Genomic DNA, 22,481 nt, shown 5'->3' on the forward strand with positions numbered 1-22,481 from the left:
GCACACACTGTGCTGACTGGTGTAGGATACAAATGCTACCGAGACTCAGGTCCCACAGCTCAGGCAGTGCAAGAGCATGGCAAAGACCCCTGCCGTGGGCATGCAAAACCCGAGCTGGAGGTCGGGATGGCTGAGAGCAGGGGTGGAAGGGGATGGGTCAGGGTGCTGCAGTGGGGTGACATCGGGGGAGCTTGGCTGTGGCCATGCAGTGGTCATTTACTGGCCATGCAATGGTCATGCAGTGGCCATACAGCATTCACGTAGCGGCCGTGCAACAGCCATGTGGTGCCAATACAGTGACCACACAGTGGTGGTGCATTGGTCATGCCAGGGCCATTCACTGGCTGTACAGCAGCCATGCAGCGGTCCTGCAGCGGCGGTGCCACCCAACACTCAGGCAGCAGTTGTGCAACAGCCATGCAGCAGTGACTTGCTGCCTGGCAGAGCTGCCATGGTCCCCGGCGCCCAAGCACTGGGGAGCGAGCAAGGATGAGTAATACAACAACCATACGGGCGGCAAAGGCTCCGCACAGCAACTCGCAGAGGGAAGGCAGCTGCCAAACAGAGTAATTACGCAAAGAGGCAGGGCCTCGGCGCACAGGGAAATTAGCAGGGCTTGTGTTACCCGGCGCACAAGCTTCGTAGTAGGACTTGGGCGGGCAGGGGGGGATTTTTAGTGGTCCCCCCGCAGCTGGCACAGGGTGTGCAGGAAGGGCATGCCGGGGACCTGGCATGGGCAGGCAGCGCACTGAATGCATGGGTGCCGTGCACCGCTGTGGTGGGAGGGCCCTGCTGGCATTCCCGCGGTGCCAGTGCCACGCAGCTGCCCTAGGGAGCCCTGCCGAGGCCAAGTGGGGTGGGGGGCACCCCAAGGCCTGGCCAGGAGGGGCACATGGACCACTGAGGGCTGTGCCCATGGGGCTTGCAGCTGCTTGTGTGACTACTCCTGCTGCATACCCCAGCCCTGGGGCCTCTGGAGAGGGAAGCAACCACACTCCCAGCCCCCCACAGCCCCCCTGCAAACACCCCCACCTCACTCCAGCCTTTGCAAGTCGCAGTTCCAGCGCCTAGACTGTTCCCACGGCCCCAGACAAGCCCGGGCCCCATCCCCTCATAGTACCCACATCTCATGCAAACAACTCCTGGCCCCTTGCAGGCCCCCCCCGGACTTATGCAGCCCCCCCCCCCCCTGCAGCCCCCCTCCCCCAGCTTTGCAACCCTCAGTCTTCAGCACCGCCAACCCCTTGCAAACCCCAAGTGTTTTGCAAACCCCAGTCCCCTGCTGCCCCCAGGGCCCATGTACCCCCTGCACGGCTCTCTGGTCCCAGGCAGTCCTCAGGCCCCGTGCAGCCGCCAGTGTTGTGCAGCCCCTCCATGTCCCCGTGCAGCCCCCCTGGTGCCAGGCAGCCTCCCACGTCTCTGTGCAGCCTCCCGGTGCCAGGTAGCCCCCCGTCTCCCCGTGCAGTCCCCCGGCACCACGACCCCCCCCCATACCCCCGTGCAGTCCCCCGGCACCATGACCCTCCCCCCCATACCCCCGTGCAGCCCCCCGATGCCGTGCCCCCCGCCATGTCCCCGCGCAGCCCCGTCTCCCTGCGCAGCCGGCGCCCCCTCCCCGGGCCGCGCACCCCGGGGCCCCGCTCCGGTGGCGGCGGCGGCGGCGGGGCGCCCCCTGCCGGGCGCGGTGGAGGCGCCGTCTAAGGCAGCGGCGCGGGCGGGCGGCGCTCACTCCGGGGCGGGCGGGCGGCGCGGCGGCAGCGGCGGGCGCTGCGGGCGGCCCGGCCCGGCACGGAGCGCGGCCGCGGGCGCCCCATGGCCGCGACGCGGCGCCGGAGGATGCGCCGCCGGGCAGCGCGTAGGGGGTGAACCGGCCCCGCGGATTTACGGGCTTCCCGCCCCCGCCCTCCCCCGCTTCTCCGGTGCCACCCCTCCGGGGGGGGGGAAGCGCCCCGACCCCCGGGCTGGCGGCCCCCGGTGGCCCCGGGCGCGGCGAGCGGCGGCGGGCAGGTGCCGGGGGCAGCCGCCGCCGCGGGGCCGCGCTCCGCCCGCGCCGGCCTTAACCGGGCCGGGGCCGCCGCCGCCGCCGCCGGGGGCCGCTGCCGGCTCTGCCCGCTCCTGCCGGCCCCTGCCTTGGGACTTACCTCACGCCTCCGCCACACCTCAGGACGGTAAGTGCCGTCCGCGGGCGGGAGCGGGGACCGGGAGGCTCCCGGTTCCCGGCGGGGCTGCGGAGAAGGGCTGGAGGTGCTCTCGGTGCGCAGGGCACGGGGATGCTGCCGGTGCCCGGGGGATGCTCTCGGCGCGCAGGCGACGGAGATGCTGCCGGTGCCCGGGGGATGCTCTCGGTGCGCAGGGGACGGGGATGCTGCCTGTGCCCGGGGGATGCTCTCGGTGCGCAGGGGACGGGGATGCTGCCGCTGCCCGGGTGAGGCTGCCGGTGCGCAGGAGTCCGGGATGCTGCCGCTGCCCGGGGGGGCAGCGCCGTCCCCGAGCACGGCCACCCCCAGGGCGCGCAGCGGCGGAGCGGGGCAGGGCGAGCGGGCACCGGAGCCGCCGTCTGTCCGTGTGGCGGGCAGCGCCGGGAGCGGCTCCTCCAGCACAGGCGGGCCCGGAGCGGGGTTGCCGCCACCGGGGGCGCCGCTCACGCAGGGGCGGCGGGATGTGCACCCCGCTCCCCGCCCCGCACCCGGCAGCCGCTTACCGAGAGCCGGGGTGGCCCAGCTACCCGGGGAACCTACGCGAGTGTGCGCTCCCCCCCGCACCTTCCCCGCAGCAAACCCTCCCCACTCGTGGCTCCCGACTTCTGCCCGGCAGGAGAAGTCGCTTTCATCCCTGCAACCCTCCTCCTCCTCCTCGGACCACCAACCCGCCGGCTCCACATCCTGCTCTGGCCGCCACCGATTCCAAGATGTAGCCACGTTTCGTGGCGAGGAGGAGCTGATCCACTCGGGAGAGTTTGAGGGAGGAAACCCAGGGCTGCTCGGTGAAGTTACAGCTGCGGCAACGTAATTCTGTGTTTACATGCAAGGACACAGGGGCCGTGCAGGGGACACGCACCGTGTCCTGGCGTGTGCCGGGGAACAGGTTTTTGGATGCGGTTTTGGGAAGGAAGGTTGACTTGGGGAGCCTCCAGCTCTCCGCTCCAGCGCTGCCCTGCTTCTGATCCTCGCAGCCATTAATCACTGTCCAGCTCTTGCTTTCCCTTCAGAATTGCATTAAGCAGCGTTTGCTGGCACGCCTGGCTGCCCGCTCCGGCCTGCCTTGGGTAAGGGGATGCTGTCGGCGTAGCGATGGAGCGAGGCTGGCACCGTGGCTGGCACCACGCTCCTCCGTGGCTCCTCCGTGGCTCCTCCGTGGTGCTGGGGCCGGGGCACGGCCAGCTCTCCCCATCACTCCGCCGCGCAGCCCTCGCTGCTGGATGGTGCCTTCGGACACTGCAGAGCATTTCTCTGGTTAAACGCACCTTTTGTTGGATTTCCCCCCACCCCCCACCCCATTAGCCAAGAAAAACTTTGCAACTTTCCTTCGCTTTTGGAGAGGAGCTGCTGCTGCTGCTGGGTTTCATTTTGTTTTTTTAATTTGAGGTCACGTGCATGTTGACAGTGTCTTTGAATCTAAGCGATGGTCTCATCTCTAGCTTAGAGCTTTTGAGCTCTTCCCTCTGTTGTTTTCTCTCTGTTCAGGAACAAAGAGATTTTTCTGCCTTTAATTAAAAGGAATATTAATTCTCCGCTCCTTTGTCGAGCAACTTGAAGACACTCTGCAAACATCCGTCTGCTCGGCACCGCAGCGGGGTGAGCTCTGCTATGGTATGGGGCATGGAGATACAGGGGAACCATCCCAAAACCCCACAGCAAGCGCGGAGCAGCGGGCGGGGAGGATAGAAATGCTGACAGCCCTGGTGCCCGCGGTCCTCGGGTGAGGAGCCCTGCGGGGCCAAGCTGCCACCCAGGACAGGTGCTTGGTGCTTGGCTTTCCGGCGGCGTATAAGGCAGGTCCCCCGTGCAGAGCATTTCCACGCAGGGAGGAATTTTGAGTGTTGCTTTTGCTGTGGCTGGGAACACAAGTGGAGATGAACTTGGCTATGCAAAGGGGTTTTTCCCTGCCTGCTGCCTCCCAGCAGGCCTTGTCGGTGTCCACGCTGGCAGGTAAGGTTTTATCTGGTGATGGCCACGTCGGGTTTGTTTTGTTTGAAAAACATGTGACTGCAGATGTTGGCTTGTAGAGAGGGAAAGCCAAGATGCGTGGGGCTGAGAGGCTGCTCCCCTGTGGTGCTGGGTGCTGGCACGGGGTGGGTGCTGTGTTTGGGCAGGGTGGCACTGAGGCCTCATGTGGGTGCCGGATTTGCATCTTACATCTGGAACTTCCAGAGTGCAGGATGGAAAATACTGCGATGCTCAGCCCAGCTTTGAGCAGCCCCCCAGCCTCTGCCCGTTGCTGCGGCATGCTCAGCACCACCAGGTCAGGGGCAGCCCTGTGGGCACAGCTGGGGTGGGCTGCCCGCCGCCAGCATGCCAGTGAGGGGGCTCTGGCAGGTCCCACACGGGGACACGGGCTGGCAGATCTCTGCTGATGTCCCCCATGTCCCTTCCCTGGATTTCTGCTTCTGAGCATGGTTGTTTGCACGCATGGAAAACCCCAGGCAGGATCCGGGCAGCGTGGCTGCACAGCGTCCGGCTTTGCCATGGAAATGGGGTCTCGGCTCCACTGGCTGCCGGCAGCCGGCTTAAATCCCGGGCAGTCGGGAGGCAGCTCGGCTCTCTGACCATGGCCGTGCAGCATCCCCTGCCCCGCGGCTGCCTGGGGAAGGGGTGCAGGGTGCTGCGGGACCCCCCGGCAGGAGAAGCACCCCCTAAATGCCTGTTATTACATCTCCTAATGGGAGTCAGCGGATTGCCGGTGAGCCAACCAGGGCTGCCAGTGAGGCATGCACCAGTGCTGGCAGTGGGGCAGGGAGCTGGCCCACCCCAGGGGACACACACCAGCCTCTGCCACCGGCACCAGCACTGCTTCTGCCCCTGGCCAGACCAGCACAGCTGCAGTGTGCACAAGGTTTTGGGCAGATCATGGCCTGATCCTGCAAATGGAGCTGCCTGGGCCCTGGGAAGGAGCTGAGCTTGGTGCAAAGTTGGGCTTAAATGCTGCTGCTGGGGTCGAGGGGGCGTGAGTTGGATGCTGCAGCTCTGGCCAGTGCTTTCCAAGCTGGACCATGGGCAGGAGCTGGGTTTAGCTGTCCCACCAGGCTGGGGACAAGGGGGTTCCCCATGTGGGGACCCATCCTAGCAAGCTTTGTGCTGGCCGGTACGGGGTGAGTCCAGGCTGGTAGCACAGAGGAGAACCCTCCTGCCCGGGTGCCGCTGGCGTTAGTGCCATTGCCCAGTTCAGGATTTATTTTTAGATTTCCTGAAGCTTGTTTTCTGCCGTCCCTCCCAGCACGCTCAGGCTCCCCAGGGGCAACCCCACCTTGACAAGCCCGCAGCTTTCCTTCGGAAGATGCTGACCAATGTTTCCAGAAAACATCCAAGGGATTTCCTGTTTATTTTGCAAAATTCTCATTAATATTTTTTCTTGTGGTATTTGATTCAACCTCACATGGGCAAAATCGCCTTGAAATGTAGCCCGTGGGTAAAAAATAGACAAAGAGTCGGTAATGCAGCAGCCCAAAGGCTGTGGGGATGCACGGCTGGATCCAGCACCACCATGAAGCCGTTACCATCCTGGTGGCTGTGGAGCAGGATCCGGCCCAGGTTCCCTGGGGAGCCAGCAGTGCCTCAGCATTCCCACGCTGCAGGGACCTTGCAGGGAGCTCCCCACCAGCGCTGGTGTCTGGAGCGGGATGTTTTCCCTTCCCCAGCCTCTCTCTGCCTCCAGAATGCCCCGAGTCCCCTGGCTGCTTGTGCCACTTGTCCCCACTCCAGCTATCCAGGCCACCTTTGGGGCTGAGTGTCCCTGTGCACATGGCTGGGTGGCTGCAAAAACTGGGGCGTTTTAGCCTGAACCTCTCCCTGCCTTCAAACAGCATTCGGCTCCGCAGCTGGGGCATCGGGCTGGTTTTGGGGTGCTCCTTTGGCAATGCATTGGTGGATCAGTTGCCCTTCCTGTGTGGCCACCACCATGATGCACCCACAGCCCTTCTTGCACCAAGGAAGTGGTTTGCAGCCAAGATGTGGGTGCTTTCCAGGTGGGGAGCAGCTTGGCCAGCACTGCTGGTGGGGTCAGCCCCAGCCCTGTGCCGCCAGGCGTGCTGGGCTGGCCACAGCACTCAGTTTACTTATGGTGTTTAGTCAGTATATTGAATTTCCAGGAGTGTAAGGCAGCTGGGGAGCCAGGGGGAAGTGTGTGCATGCCCACCTCCCCTTGCTGCCCCGGGAGCTGTTGGTGGGACAGGTCAGACGGTAGCACCAGGCGCAATGCTGCAGGCAGCATTTGCAGCAGATGCTGTGTCCCGGCTGGTGAGCTTGGCAGGGGTTGTTGGCCATCCTGCCACTCCTCCAGCACCAGTGGGTTAGGGGAACCCCCCAGGCCAACCCTTTGCATGGGGAGACCCCAATTCGCAGCCCCTTTCCATGCTGGCTGGCCACGTCGCCGCCAGCCACTGTTGACTCACAAGCTCCAATGTCGAGTCCCAGGGCTGAGCCTGAGATGCTTTTACAGGCAAGGCTGAAATGCACAAAATGTTCGACTTGTAAAATATGTAGCGTGAGAAAATAGCCTTTTCTGCTTTCCTCCTCGCTGCCGCCGCTCCCCTGCCCCATCTGCTCGCTTGGAAAGCTTCCCACAGCTGGGGGGGCGAGGGGCTGACGGCGCCCGGGGTCCCGGGGTCCCTCGGCAATCGCCGCTGGCCCAGTTTGGGGACGGCATCCACCCCGTGCTGCTGTGTCTACATAGAGGCGTTGCCCCTCGGCAGCAGGAGAGCTCCTGGGGGCATCACAGCTGCCTCGAGGATGCTTTTGGTCCATGAGGATGTTGTTCGCATGAAGCCTCCTCCATCCTCCCCGTGCGCTTTGGTGTCCTGAGGTTTCTCTCCCCCAGGATACGTTTTGAGAGCAAACGCGGGGGCTGGTGCTGGGAAAGCCAGGCAGGCTGTGCAGCGGTCGCTGCCGACACAGGGGATGAGACGGGCAGCACTGGCGCATCCCACGGGGCCCAGGGTTTCCGAAACGGGGTGGTGCAGCACTTCTCGGGAGGGTGCCGGGAAATACCCCTGCGAGGCACCCGGCAGCACCCGGCTGGGCTGGCAGGGAGCCGCCACGCCGGAGCTGGCCACGAGCCACAGTTTTCACCAGCCACCTTAATCCATCATTATCTGGGCACATTGCCAAGAGCAAGGTGGGAAGGGGGGGTTGTGAGCATGCTTTCCCTATTCCCCTGCCATCCTTTTTGCTGCCTGTGTGTAATTAACAGAGTAATTAAAAACAGGATGAGTTAATTGGTATTCATTTATGTGGCAGATGTTTTTAATTGAGATACGAAACAATTTACCTGTTTACATAAACAATAGCAAATGAAGGCTTGTAAAACAGAGAGGGCGCTTTTATTTTTTTGGCTTTGTTGTTGTTGTTGTTGTTTTGAGGAAAATCAAACCCATCTCCATCCTCCCCAGCTACGCCGGGGTGAGCGGGGAGCTGGCTGGCACTGCCAGTGTGGAGCTGAGGCAGCGGGTTTGGGTCCTTGGGCTTGAGAACTGGGGTTTGTTGGGCTTGGGGTGCACGGGGAAGCCTGGCTCCGGGTGGTGATGTCCCACAGGGAGCCATGCTGTCACTGCTGCGCTGAGGGAGCTGGAAAGGGGACTGGGCATCCAGGTCCCTGCTGGCAGCCGCTGCCCCGGAGCTGAGCGGGGAGCTTTGCCCATGGTGCATCCAGCAGCGCCGGACATCCCTGGGATGCTGGCCCGGTGCAGGCAGCGCGGCCGGGGGCTGCTCACGTGTCAGGGCTGTGGGGAAGGCAAAGCAAATCAGGATGTATCTGAGCATAGTGAAGCCTGCTTTGGTCCTGGTGTTGGATGGGTGGGAACATCCCAGCCCGGGCCAGCGGTGTGGAACCTGTCCCGTGGGCAAGGCAAGGATGGCAGGGACAAAGGCTGGCTCACCGACCAGCGCAAAGGGCTGTCACAGTGGTGCAAGGATGGCAGGTCCTGCTCAACTGAGCAGCCAAATTAAATGGCAGGGGCAATGCCCAACTTTGTGGGCTGGTTGGCACGGCACGGCCACCCACGCTGGGCCAGGCAGCCACCACCCTGCCAGCTGGAGGAGCAGGGCAGAGCAGACTTGTGCCACTCGAGGCATGAGCATCCTTGCGAGGATCCCTGGGATCCCTGACTGCAGGCAGAGTGCAGGCAGGGCCTGGGTTCCTGCAGGGCTGGGCACGGCAGACACCTGAGCATGACGTGGCATTGCCAGCACTCCCCTGGTACCACCGGCGCTCCCCTGGCACCGTTGGGCACATCTGCATCCCACCATCCTTGCGGCAGCCTTTACCCGTGGCGAGAGCTCCCAGTGGTGGAGCTCCCCATGCTGACACACGGGCTAACACCTCCCTGGGCCCAGAGCTGGCCAAAGCCAGGTTTATTTACATCTTGTGCCGAGGATTTAATTAATTGGATTTCCTTTTAAATGGCTTCATTTGCACTGACGAGTGCTGGGGTTTGGATAGCTCCTTGCTAGCCTGGCTCCCCAAAATATGTATATGGAACACCCTGGCAATGGGTGCCCAGGAGTGCCAGGGGTGCGCAGCATCCCTTCAGCATCCCACAGCCGCTCTCTTGCTCTCTCCCCCTCCACATGCAGCTGGGGATGAGCCACCTCCAAGCTGCCTGCTGTCACCTACCCCATCATCCCGGTGAGGGGATCAGGATGGGTGCAGGGTGCACGTGGCCAGTGCTGCTGCCTGGCTGCCGGCGCTGCACACTTCCCTAACGTGCTCCAGCTGGGACAGCTCGGTCCTTCGCCATCTTATCGGGGAGTTGTTCTTGGCCCGGTGGCAGCAGCAGCTGAGGAGCAGGAATGCTTGCTTGCCTTTGTTTCAGAGGCAGCCTGGCTTAAGAGACGTCACCTCCAGCATCTGGATTTCATTTGTGGCCATTTGGAGAGCATGATGGATGCTGGTCTTTTAATTCCCTTTTAACCCCTTCCTCACATGGGAAGCTTCGTCTGGCCTGGGAGAGGAGGGCTGCAGGAAGCCAGAGCTTTCCAATCGCCACAGCCAGGGCAGCTCCCTGCCCTCACCATCACCCTCCCTGGGGAGGTGGTGAGGAGAGCAGCCAGCCTGTGTGCTGGCTGTCATGGGGCTCACTCTGGGGCTGGCACAGCTCTATCACCACCTCCAGCTACTCCCTGGACAGGCACCCTAGGCTGGGGCACAGCCTACAGCAGCGGGACGGGCTCCCCGGGGCCCTGGGAAGCAGCAGGCAGCATGCTGGGCTGGCTGCTGGCCCCCATTCCTCAGGCTGCAGGGTGCCGTGCAGAGGTGCCTGCTGGGTGCACAGCTATAGGATGCCATGTGGTGGTGCCTACTGGAGTGCTCAGCTGCACAGTGCTGTGCATTGTTGCCCATTGGTGTGCCTGCCTGTGTGATGCTGCGCGTCGGTGCCCACTGGTGTGCCCGGCTGTGTGGTGCTGTGTGTTGGTGCCTGCCAGCGTGCACAGCTGTGTGGCGCTACATGTTGGTCCTGCCAGCGTGTGCAGTTGCACCATGCCACATGCACAGCCGTACAGTGCCATGCATTGGTGCTTTCCGGCACCCGACACTGCCCGCTGGGGAGCACACAGCTGAGCAGACCCCCGGCCCCAGCTCTGGCGAGAGGCAGGGGACCAGCTAGCATCAATGCACAAGCCAGGGCAAGCAATTCAGGGCTTGCCGGTGCCCAGCGGGGTCACAAACCCCAACCCCTGTGGCACCACCGGGGCAGCACAGGGCTGGGTGCCATGGGCAAGCCGGCGCCAAGCCAGGCTTGATCAGCCGGTAGCATCCACGCTGGTGTGTCATCACCTCTGTGGGGACCGCTGGTGTGTCATCACCCCTGTGGGAACCGTGCCCGGACCAGTGTGCAGGGGGTTAAACCCTCTGGTGTGACAAATGGGGGTCTCAGGGTCGTGCGGGGGTGTGCGAGAGGTCCGGCATCCACTGGCCCCGGGAGGCAGGGTGGGGGACACCCACTCCTGCCAGCCAAGGAGAAAATACTAATCCTTTTATTTTTATATTATTACTTATTCATCTGGGCTGCACAGGCCTAATGGAAACCAGATGGAGGAAAACAGACACAGCCCCGAGCGGCTGGGACAAATTACCCCAAAGAAAGAAAAAAAAAAAGAGAGACAGAAGAAAAAAAACATTCCAGCAGAGTTTGAGTCATGTTGGGGAATTATTGTTTGGAGGCACTGCCAGAGGGCTGCCCCCCAAAACCCCTTTCGCCCACCACCAAGCTTGTCCCATCCTGCAGAGGACCTGGGCTGGTGCCCCGGTCTGGCTGGATCCCGCGGCCGTCCCGGGCTCTGTTCGCTTTGGGCACTGAGAAATCCCATCGGGTTTGAGCCGTCCCTCATCCCCGTGCCCACATGGTGGTGTTTGCATTGCAGACATTGGGGAAAATTTATGACTTAGAGAAAAAAAAAAAAGAAGGAAAAGACAAGAGAAAACACAGCCAGGCCCCGTTTCCCTGGGTGCTTGCTCAGCTTCATGGAAACTTTCGTCTCAATGGGAAGCTGTGGAAAAATTGTGTTGGTGCCAGAATGAGTGTGTCCAAGTTTTCCCCTTGGCATGGGCATGTGTACGGAGTCAGGAGACTGAGGGGGACAAGGATGGGGGTGAGGATGCAGACAGGGATGGGGATACAGGGAGGGATGGTGTCAGGGATGCAGGCAGGGATGCAGACAGGGACAGTGCCACAGGCAGGGATGGGGACACAGGCAGGGACCATGCGGGGGATGCAGGCAGGGGGGAACATCTTGCAAGCTGCAGCCTCCTCCCTCTTGCAAGCAGCAGCAGAGCCCAACCCACGGGCGCAGCCCCTCCGCACTGGGAGCTGCACAGGCTGGTGCAGGTGCACTTACCTGGGCAAGCTGCCACGCTGTCCCCAAGCTGCTGTGGCTTGTCCCCATGCCCGGCGGCTGTTGCGTGGAGAGCCAGGGCCTGCACATGGGTGGCTGCAGTGTTGCAGACGTGAAGAGCATGTTGCGATGCCTCACTGCACTGTGCTCTCTATGCGATGCCAGCCAGCACCCAGCAATGCAAACCTGGGTTCAGAGGGGGCAAGAAGGGCGACGGGGTGGCAGTGGTGCCCACACAGAGCCCTGCATCACGGGGAGGTGCTGGCCCTGCCTGCTGCGGGCGGAAGCTGGCAAGCAGTGGCAATGCAGGCCGTGCTTTGCCGAGCTGGGTAGCAGGCGATGCCTGGGGGATGCTGAGCCCAGGAGGGATCATGTGGACACCTGGCAGATCAAGGTGCTGCGGCTGCGCAGATGCAGCCACCCAGTCTGGGTCGTGCTCTGTGCACGCTCATGGCTGGTCGTCTGCCGTCAGCACTGGATCCTGCTCCACTGATTGATAGGAGAAGCCTGGAGGAGCCTTGCCCAGGGATGGGCATTTCCATGAAAATGAAAATATATGTTTTTCAAAACATACCATTTATTTTGGCAGGCCTGTAAGGAAACAGTTGTTTTATGGGGAGGGATGCTGCTTGGTCTTGGGGTTTCTCCTATGGCTGCAGTGGGAGAAGAGAACAAGGAAAGAGATACTGGAGTGTGCACATCCAGGCGGCTGCAGGATTACGGTGTGCTATGGGCAGGGAGGGATGCTCCCCTGTGCTGGAGCTGTCTGGAGGATGCTGTGGGACCATGATGGTGACTGCCCAAGATTTTGGCCCTTGTCACTGGCTCTCCCATCCATCCCCTGGTCCTCTGTGCATGGCATCAGCTGTGGTATAAGCCCCGATAACATCTTGCTCAGGATGAGGCTCCAGTTTTATTTAGCCTGGACAATGTGCTCTTGCAGGGTTCAATTAATCTCACAACAGTTGTGGCGGATTAAGCATGCATATTAGATTAGTGTTTACCAGCCTTGCCTGGTGGGAAGCGTGCTGGGGCGCAGCGGGGACCCCGGGGCCGGGGGGCAGCCGTGGTGGCTGCTTCCTTCTTTGGCTGGGGCCGACGGCAGCAGCGGCATGGGCTCCGGGTGTCCTGACAGATCACTGCAGCTGCCCACATTTGCGGCCACCCATCACCGCCAGCACAGCAGCCGTGGGGCCGAAAGCTTGCACTGGGGCTGCCACCACCATCTACAGGGGACAGCGCTGGCATGGTTCCCCTGGGGATGCTGCCACTGCCTGCTCTTTGGGGTTGTCGGTGCAGGGCACTGGGAGGGAGGCAGCAATGCCTACAGGGAGCCCAGCGCAGTGATGGCAGGGAGCCCTGCGCTCCCCCCTTTGCAGGATCTGGCGCCTCGCAGGGCTCCTTGGGGCTGCAGGGGGACAGCACGTGGGTGCTGTCATCGCTGCTGCCACCGAGCACCAGCCGTAAGGAACCCACGATTTACTGCCTGTGCATAATCCCTGCCTGGGATTACGGCAGCCCCGCGCAGAGCTGCTGGGGACAGCAAGGGGTTAGTGGGCTGCCAGGACTCTCCAGACGAGGGCAGGTACCTGCTGGCAGGAGGGTGCCAGTATGTGACAGCGGTAGCTTTGCAGGGACACACACGCTACGCTGTTTGTGTGCTGGGCTGGGCTGTGCCCTGTGTGGGGCAGTGATGTCCTGCCCTGTCCCTACCACCCTGCATCCATGCCAGGCCCCGGGCACCGTCCCCAGTGTTATGCGGCTGCACATGAGGTCGGTCACCATCCCTATTGTCCTGCAGGCATACAGGACACCAGCCACTGTCTCTGCCCAGGGTGAGGGCTGCTGCCGTCCTGCTGGGGAGCAGAGACATCCAGGCCAGCCCGAGGGTCCCAAGGGTCCCCTCTGCCCCCAGCCCAACCACCATTGGGAGGGGAAGGTGGTGCTGCCCGGCAGACCCTGCTCACCGCCCCATGCCCTCTCCCTGCAGATAACGTGGAGACGTGGGCCGCCACCATGCCCGACTCGCCAGCCGACGTGAAGACACAGTCCAGGTCCACGCCGCCCAGCATGCCTCCGCCGCCGCCAGCTGTCACCCAGGGAGCCACACGCCATCCCTCCTTCACAGCAAACACCAGTGAGTACTGGGCAGGGATGGGGATGGGGAAGGGATGCCAGGCAGGGAGGCTGCCCAGCTCCGTTCGCCTCCAGGTCACACGCTGCACCCGGGACCAGCAGCGTCCTCAGACCCTGGCACGGTGCTCGGTGCTGGCTGTGCTGTGGGGTGCCATTACCCAGCCTTGCGCTGGAGAAGGTCTTTGGGCTGCACATCCCAAAGCCCCAGCTCATGCATGTGGCTGCAGGCAGCACCATGGCACTGCCCGTCACCAGCAGTGCCCTGCAAGGTGCTTGGGGATGGGGACATCCTGGTCTCCTGCCACACGGTCACTGAACAGTGGCACAGAGCAGTGCGTGGCCCCAGGTGCTCTCACCCGCAGCAAGGCGACTGGAGGATGCTGTGGGCTGGGGGAGTCCCCGCGAGTCAGAGCTGGCCCCGTTGCAGGTCCTGGGCATGTGGGGACCCAGCTGCCCATGCGTGTGGCATGCAGCTGTGGCAGGGCGGTGTCACAGCCAGCTGCTGTGGCAGGGACCTCCTTCCCCAGCCCAGGCCATGGTGCTGATGGCATCAGAGGACTCGGTGGGGACTCGAGGTCTGAGTCCTCAGCCTCTGTAGCATCACTGAACTGGGGGAGCCCCAACATGCTGGCTGCACCAGTGGCACATGGGCTCACTCCACACCTGCAGGGCTTGCACCAGGTATCGGTCCCTGTGCTGGTGTCACCGACGTGGCACATGGCCAGGCAAGGCACACGCGGGGCAGGGGCCAAGGCTGGTCTCCCCAGCAGGAGTGGCAGCGGCCATTGTGAGCGGTGGCTCCAGCTCCGCCGAGATGTATCCCAGTCAGGCACATGTGCGTGCAAGGATTCTGCTCGGAGCTGCGTCTTGCTTAGAAGCCCCAGCAGGGAAGAAAACACCTCTGAAACAGCCCCCCAGCAGCGGCGCTCCCTGCGGCAGCCCTGCCACCCTCCTGGCCAGGTGCTCTCGAAGCAGAAAGCAGCTCGTGCAGGGCTGCGCGTTAGGGGTTCTGTTTTCTAATCCGAACCCTGCGGCAGATGTGGCATCCTGGGTTCAGCTCGGTGCAGGACACGGGGCTGGGGGTGCAGGCAGCCCCTCTGCTGCGGCTCGGCCCTGAGCACAACGGTGTTTTGGTTGGTTTTGTTCTCGGGGAAGTGTCGTGAAGCTCCCCCTGTGCTGGGGCTGTGCAGGGGTGGCCCCAAAACGTGGGGAGCGCGTTAGGCAGCCGAGCAGCCCCTGATCTCTCCATCTGGCTGCAGTGGGATGCAGGGACCTGGCTCCATCCCCAGCACACCTGGGTGCAGGCAACTTTGCCCGTGGCACACGTGCCCCCACCGTGCCCACCGTCAAGGAGTGTTTCCTGCAGGGACCCCCGGCTGAGAGCTGCCCCCTCTGCTCTCTCATCATAGCGTGTTTTATTTTGCTTGCAGATCGAGACGCTGGCCCTCCGACGTTTCTGCCTCGCGGCCGTTTTCATGGTTGCTTGAAATGGTCGATGGTCTGTCTTTGTAAGTAAAATGAAGCATCCGCTCTCATGAGAGACCCGAGCCGCAGCCACAGCCCCCCCAGCAGGCACAGGGTCCAGCGGGGGGCACGGTACCGCCGGGGGGGAGCTTGGGCAGGGTGTGCTCCCCCGTGCCAGCCCCTCGCCCTGCCCCAGCAGGTCACGGGCATGTGAACCCCGGCCCCGGCTGAGGGACATGTGTGGCGTCTAACTTAGTAACACACCTGTTGCGGGAATAAAAGCAGTTGTGGCTGCTGGGTTATTTTCGGCACCTCTTTAGCGGGCGGCTGATACTGCCCAGCCGTAGAGCGAGCGGGAGCCTGCCCAGGCAGGCAGGGCAGGCAAGGCGGCACAGGCACCGCAAGGTTAGTGCGATCCCAGGAGCCGGGTGCCCGGTGCGCCGGGGAGAGGCGCGGTGCATGCCCGGGTGCCGTGGAGCAGCGTGCGGTCGGGAGATGGGGTGATGCGTGCCGTGCCCGTGCTGGCTGCCGAAAGGTCCCTGCACTCGCATGCTCTGCACAGAGGGCTGGCGCAGGAGCGAGGGGCCTGCTGTGCCACCCGTTGGCACCACCAGGTGTCCCCGCCTTGGGTCCCCTGGCATGGGGTGTTCCAGGCAGCTCCTGTCCCCCCCGCCTGGGCAGCGGGGCCTGAGGTGCCAGCGTGCTGCAGGCCAGGCTGAGCTCCATGGGAAATGGCTCGTGGCTTCTCCCTGGGGGGTGCTGAGCAGCTCCCAGAGGGGCAGGATGGAGTCCCATATCTTGGCTACCTTGAGCACTGGGGAGCAGGATCAGGCCCTCGCTGCGCTGGGGCATGCACTGCATCCCATCCCTCCCTACAGCCCCTCACAGCACCGGGGACCAGTCCAGGGTGTGGCCCCAGAGATGCAGCAGTATCATGAAGCCTCCTGGGGGATGCCAGCCCTGCAGTACCCACCAGGATGCTCCGGTCCCCACATCCCAGCCTTGTCCCCACAGTGCCAGGGCACAGCCGCCCGCTCTGACCTCCCATCCCTTCTCTCCCTGCAGTGATGAACGGGAGCAGCCACTCACCAACTGCCATCAATGGGGCCCCGTCCACCCCCAATGGGTTCAGCAACGGGCCAGCCACCTCCTCCACTGCCTCCCTCTCCACCCACCAGCTCCCACCGGCCTGTGGAGCCCGCCAGCTCTCCAAGCTCAAGCGCTTCCTCACCACGCTGCAGCAGTTTGGCAATGACATCTCTCCCGAGATCGGGGAGCGGGTGCGCACCCTCGTCCTGGGGCTTGTGGTACGTGTGCCAGGTGCAGGCATTGGGCTGGGGGAGTGATGCACCATCCGGGGATCCTGCACTGTCCTCTTGGGGTGGAGATGCTGCTGGAAAAATGGGAGCTGATTTTCCAGTGTCTCCTGGGATCTGCACAGCATGGTGCAGGGTTGGGTCTTGGCTGCAGGCGTCGCCAGCAAAGCCTTGAGCATGGTTTTCCCTCGAGCACGGCAGAGGAGCCTAGATGGGGGAGAAGTAATAAAGCATCCCCTTGGGCGTGCAGGGCAGGCGGGGGGCTGCTCCACGGCTCAGCTGGCAGTGCTGAGCCTGGGCTGTCCCTGCAGAACTCTACGCTCACCATTGAGGAGTTTCACGCCAAGCTCCAGGAGGCCACCAACTTCCCGCTGCGACCCTTCGTCATCCCCTTCCTCAAGGTGGGTGTCCCAGCGCGGGCGCTGCGGGGATGTTGGCGTTAGCATCAGCGTTGCCAGCAAAGGGGGATCAGGGGGTGGCTTTGGGGCTGGGGCTGGCAGCTGCCTGTGGGGCTGCCCACGTCTCCCCAAGCACGTGTGTGTGTCCCCGGCACACCCAGCTCCTTGCACGTGTAGAGTCACATGAGGCCGGGGCTGTTTGCAATAAAGCAAAGAGTTCAGCCCAGCTGGTAACCATTTGCAATTCATTAAAAATCCCCCTTTTTTTATTTGCCTTTTAATTTCGCTCTGACTCTGCACTGTCACCCCGCTCTGGAGGGATTTGCCGGCTGCTGGCACGCCTGGCAGCACCAGCACTGCCGGCAGATGTTGAAGCCCAGTGTCGCCTGTCCCTCGTTAGGAGAGGAATAACGAAAAAGTGCAAAAAAAGCCCCTTTTCTCTGCATCCCCAGCCTCCTGGAGCAGAGGTCCGTGCTCGCCACAGGAATCTGCCTGCAAAGCTGCCAGAGAGGTTTGCTCCTGGCAGGGGATGGCAGAGACAAAACATGGCCAGGCTGAGCCGGGAGGGACAGCAGAGCCCCCATGCCCTCCTGCTTGGGTTTGGGGTCTGCAGGAGCAGCGGGATGGTGCATCCCCAGGTGCTGGTGGCCCTGTGGATTGGGGCGGGCTGGGAGCCATCCCTGCTGTCCCACGGCCAAGCGCGCGGCGGCCCAGCCGGCCGCCCTGGCACCCCGCTCCCAGCTGTTCCCACCGTGGGCTCCAGATGTTTCTCATTATCCTAACTGCAACCAGCCGGGCTCGGCATGCTTCCCAGACTTGGGGGCTTGCTTGTTTTTGTGGGGTTGGTCCCTGGCTGGGGAAGGGGAGGGTCCAGCTCTGCTCACTGCAGCACGCATCTCCGGCTTCGGCGCTAACGTGTCCGACAGATGGGAGTCTGGCTGCGGATCAGCTGCCTAAAGAGAAACCCAGAGCTGGCAGCCAGAGCGTCCGGGCAGAAAGGGGTCTCTGCTGCTTAATTCCTGCTGCTCTGCATGCTCCTAGGGCTGCGGTGCCAGGGCAGATGCAGCAGGTGGGTGCATGGGGAGTTTGCAACCGGTCCTTGTGCCTTGTGGGTGGCAGATGGGCTGGGGGCTCCCCGGGCCGGGGCATCAGGTCCCCAGGGTGAGAGCCCTGGGGACAGGGTGGCACATGTGGCTGACCTGGCTGGGGTATGATGCTCTGCAGCCTCTGCCAGGATGCACGGGGGGCTCAGTTGAATCTGTGCCCGTGCCAGCACATGGCTGAACCCTATGGGGGGCCACATGTGTCCCCCCCGTCAGCCCAGCTGACCTGGGCACGCTGCAATGAGTGGGGTCCCAAGGATGTCCCCCTGGGGAAGATGAGCAGGACCCCAAAGGGAAGGGTGCCCAAAGGCACCTCCTGCTCACAGTTGGCTGGGGACAATGCTGGGGGGGCTGTGCTCGGGTGCTGGGCTTTGCAGGGTGCTCTGAGCCACTGGGTGCTGGGCTGGGGGGGTCTGCAGGGCTGCAGACTGGACTCTCCTTCCCCTCTCAGGCCAACCTGCCACTGCTGCAGCGGGAGCTGCTGCACTGTGCCCGCATGGCCAAGCAGACCCCGGCCCAGTACCTGGCCCAGCACGAGCAACTGCTGCTGGACGCCAACGCCTCCTCTCCCATCGACTCCTCCGAGCTGCTTCTGGAGGTGGGCGAGAGCGGCAAGAGGAGGACGCCAGACAGGTGCAAGCCGGGGGGATGCGCAGGGTATTTTTTCAGGGATGCATCCCTGTCATCCCCACTGGGGCAGCGGGCACCAGTGTCCAGTGGGGACCAACCTCCTCTCCTCCACCCAGGACCAAAGAGAACGGTTTGGACCGAGACCCTCTGCACCCTGAGCACCTCAGCAAGCGGCCGTGCACCATGAGCCCGGCGCAGCGCTACAGCCCCAGCAACGGGCTGAGCCACCCACCCAACGGGCTGGGGCACCCCCCTGCCGCTCCCCCCCTGCCCCAGCACTACCGCCTGGAGGACATGGCCATGGCGCACCACTACCGTGACACCTACCGTCACCCCCGACCCCCGGGAGCTCCGTGAGCGCCAGCGGCCTGCCGGTGAGTGGTGGCATCCCTGGTGTGCCAGGGTTCGGGGGGGTGGGCAGGGGATTGGGGTGCCCCTCCCGTGCAGAGAGAGGGGCGCTGTGGGGGGCTGACCCCTGCCCTGCGCTTGCCTTGCAGCGGTGCACGGGACGCGGCAGGAGGAGGTGATCGACCACCGTCTCACCGACCGGGAGTGGGCAGAGGAGTGGAAACACCTCAACAACGTACGTTGTAACCCTCCTCCAGCCTTTGCTCTCCATCCCCACCGTGTCCCCCAAGGGCGTTTCTCCCAAGCATCCTCTGCTCCCCCCAGCCAAAGTGGTACACCAGCCCTGGCACAGCCTGGCATAGCCCAAATCCCCACCACAGCACCAGGCACTGCAGCCCCCCAGCTGCTTGCAGCAGAGACCCTCCCCCCCTGACTTGTTGCCCCCCCGCAGCTGCTGAACTGCATCATGGACATGGTGGAGAAGACACGCCGGTCGCTGACGGTACTGCGGCGGTGCCAGGAGGCCGACCGCGAGGAGCTCAACCACTGGATCCGGCGCTACAGCGACGCCGAGGACATGAAGAAAGGCAGCCCCCCCTCTGCCCGCCCCCACAACAGCTCCTCCGCCTCCGAGGCACCCCAGTTAGGTATTGAGCCCCGGGGCTGCGGGGTGCATTCAGGGGGCTGCGCCCCTCTCCAGGGTGCCCGTGCTGTTCCCCCGGGGGTCCAGTGCTGCCGGCGGGTGGGTTTGAAGAGGATCGCATCTCCTAACGGCGTCACCCCCTCTCCTTCGCAGACACTCACCGGGAGTTCGCGCCGCGGCCTCTCTCCGGGTACATGCCAGAGGAGATCTGGAGGAAGGCTGGTGAGTGTGGGGCAGACACCAGCACCCATCAGTGTCTGAGCTGGCAGGGTCTCTGCCCCTGCCCTCCCCGTACCGCGTCGGGGTCCCTGTGGCACTGGAGGGGCTCAGGGTGTGCTTGCAGCAGGGGGAGGATGCTCGCAGCCCTCCCAGGGTGCTGCTGCAGCGGGGGATGCACGCAACCGGGGCTGGGGTGCTGGGACACCCTGTGCCATGCTCAGCTGCCTTCCTTCCAGAAGAAGCTGTGAACGAGGTGAAGCGTCAGGCTATGTCCGAGCTGCAGAAGGCCGTGTCGGACGCCGAGCGGAAAGCCCACGAGCTGATCACGACAGAGCGAGCCAAGATGGAGCGAGCCCTGGCTGAGGCCAAGCGCCAGGCTTCGGAAGATGCCCTGACTGTCATCAATCAGCAGGAGGACTCAAGCGAGGTGGGGGCCGGCAGGATCAAGCCGAGGAGGGTGGGGGGGGGCGGCGGTGGGGTGGGGCAGGGTTGGTGACAGCACGGGTGTTTGGGACCTGCTCCTTTTGCAATCAAGTTTGCAGCATCTGTGCATGCAAGCATGGATACCAGCAGGGGCTGCGGCCACACCACGGGTTGGGAAGAAGAGATTTCTTGCACCAAGCTGGGGATGGAGTGTGCAGTCCAGGATGGGGATGCACAATCCAGGAAGATGTACATGGTCTGGGATGGGGATGCATGGTCCAGGATGGAGTATAGTCAAGGATGGAGTGTGTGGTCCAGGATGGAGGGACAGTCAGGGATGGGGTGCATGGTTGAGGGTGAGGATGCACGGTCCAGAGTGATGTGCATGGTCCAGGATGGAGGAGTATGGTCCAGGATGGAGGAGCATAGTCAGGGATGGAGTGCATGGTCCAGGATGGAGGGACACAGTCTGGGAGGGAAGTGCATGGTCCAGGGTGGGGATGCACAGTCCAGGATTATGTGCATGGTCTGGGATGTGAGTGCATGGTCCATGATGGGGTGCATGGTCCAGGATAGGGATGTATGCTCCAGGACGGGGGAGCATGGTTCAGGGTGGGGGAGCACCATCTGGGATGGGGATGCGTGGTCCAGGATAGGGGTGCACGATCTGGGCATGAGAGTGCCTGGTCCGAGATGGGGGTGCACAAGCTGGGGCTGAGGTTTGGCTTCACATCCCCACAGAGCTGCTGGAACTGCGGGCGCAAAGCGAGCGAGACCTGCAGTGGCTGCAACACTGCCCGCTACTGCGGCTCCTTCTGCCAGCACAAGGATTGGGAGAAGCACCACCACGTCTGCGGGCAGACTCTGCAAGGGCTGCCAGCCCCCAGCGCCCCTGCTGCCGGCGTGGGGCTGCCGCCAGGGCCGGGGCAGCCCGATGGGGTGGCCACCATCGCCAGCAGCCCCAGCGAGACGGGCTCGGTGGCCGCTTCCCGCGCCGGCACGCCAGCTACCCCGGCACCGCTGGAGAGCACGTCCCGCTGAGCCACCCTCGGACTGCTGCTGCTGCTGCTGCCGCCGCTGCCGCCGCTGCTACCACCGCTCTCCAAAAGACATGGACTGCACTCGATGCAATTTCCTCAGCTACCTGACTCGTGTGACCTCCGAAACGACCTCTCTAGCTCTCACAAATAATCCTCACAGATCCTCAAACTGGGCTTTAAGTGGAGTTAAGGCAAATACCGGTCTTCTCTGTTCTCTCTTCAGTCTTTGTTTTGGCTTTTTTTTGGTTGGTTTTCTGTCGGTTGGGGGATTGTGGTTCGGGTGGTTTTTTTGTTGGGTTTTTTGGGGTTTTTGTTTTCCTCATTTTTCTTTCCGGATGAGGGATTTGGCTGCAGCCTCACCATGCAGTGACGTGGGGAGAGGCCAGCCTGGCCCCGGCCCGCATCGGCGCTGCTGAGGGGCTCGATTGCAGGAGGAAAGAAACTTCTTTTCTTCGTCTCTCTCTTCCTTTTTTTTCTTTTTTTTTTTTTTTTTGTAAAAAAAAAAATAAAGAAAATAAAAAAGAAAACGTCGGACTCTTTGGCTTTAAGTAAGAAATTGTAAAAAAGGAAAAAAAAAAGTAAAAAAAAAAAAGAAAAATCCAAAAACCAGACGACGCCAAGTCAAGCCGCGTGACGGACGCTCACCTGTAACTACCTTGCTAGCTAGCCAAGAACAGACCAGACTCACCTCTGCTCCAAAGGAAATCCAAAACCAAGGAAGATCCAAACATCTCTCCACTGCCAAAGTTCGTTTCGTTCTGTTGTCGCTTCCTTCCCCTCCCCACAAGGATGGATGGACGTGCCCCTGGGGCTTTAAAGAGTTTCTATTAAAATAAAGCAAAAAAAGGGTGTTTTTTTTAAAAGCAAGCCCCTGCAATGTGGGAGGGGGAGATGGTGGCTGGGAACCGCCCGGGTGGGCGCAGCTGGAGCCGGCACATCTCTACCTCTGCCCGCTGCTGCCCTGGAAAAAGAATAAAAAAAGAGATGAAAAGACAGATTTTTGGTTTTCTCCCTTCCCGAAGCCGTCGGGGGCTGCCTGTGGCCGGACCCCCCAGCCCCCCGCTGCCAGGCTGCTCCCACACCCCACGTCGGATTTATTTTGCAAGGATTTTTTAAGAGGAAAAAGGAAAGGAAAGGAAAGTGAGTGCAACCTCCTTCCTGGCCGAGGAGGCAGCCAAGGACAATGTTGATTATTTTGTATTTCTTGCATCATTGTACAAAGCGCAGAGGACGGGAGTGCAATACGGAAAGTCCCCCGGCTCCGAGAGGAGGGAAGCCCCATGTGGGGCAGGAGTGCTGTACGCTAATGTGAATGTAAATAGTGTTTTGCAGAGGTCCAAAAAAATAATAATAATAATAGTGATAATAATAAGAGACATTTGCCAAATAAAAGATGATGAGAACCCGCTGGAGGCTGTGGCATGGGGGAGCGAGGCTGGCCAGAGGCAAACAGAAGTCGTGTGCTCGATAGGAGCTGTAGTTTTTTCCGCATTTGCAAAAACCATCCTGTGTGTTTTCTGTAGGGGAGGAAGAGGAGGGAAGGGCTTGGGGCTGGGTCGGTTTTGTTGCCAGTCACCCAGGGGCCCGGCTGCTGGTGCTGCCTTCACGGCTGCCTCCTGCATAGGCTGTGCCATGCTGTGCTGTGCCGCGCTGCAGCAGGGCTTGGGGCATGGGGCACCCCTAGGTGACATTACTGGCCCTGTGCCACCAGCACCA

At 62.3% G+C, this 22,481-nt stretch overlaps 1 protein-coding gene across 1 annotated transcript; it reads left to right on the plus strand.

The window, feature by feature from the left end:
* The first annotated feature begins 1,715 nt into the window (after positions 1-1,715).
* On the plus strand, positions 1,716-22,172 carry CBFA2T3 (CBFA2/RUNX1 partner transcriptional co-repressor 3). Its single transcript, XM_055818696.1, is given in 13 exon segments — positions 1,716-2,168; positions 13,036-13,182; positions 14,612-14,689; positions 15,711-15,952; positions 16,273-16,362; positions 17,914-18,095; positions 18,209-18,425; positions 18,427-18,466; positions 18,590-18,675; positions 18,892-19,087; positions 19,237-19,305; positions 19,539-19,729; positions 20,467-22,172. Coding segments are annotated over 12 exon segments (1,812 nt in total). The 5' UTR covers positions 1,716-2,168; positions 13,036-13,061; the 3' UTR covers positions 20,767-22,172.
* Positions 22,173-22,481: the final 309 nt, after the last annotated feature.

The sequence above is a fragment of the Falco peregrinus genome, chromosome 14, assembly GCF_023634155.1.
Source record: "Falco peregrinus isolate bFalPer1 chromosome 14, bFalPer1.pri, whole genome shotgun sequence".
NCBI lineage: Eukaryota > Metazoa > Chordata > Aves > Falconiformes > Falconidae > Falco > Falco peregrinus.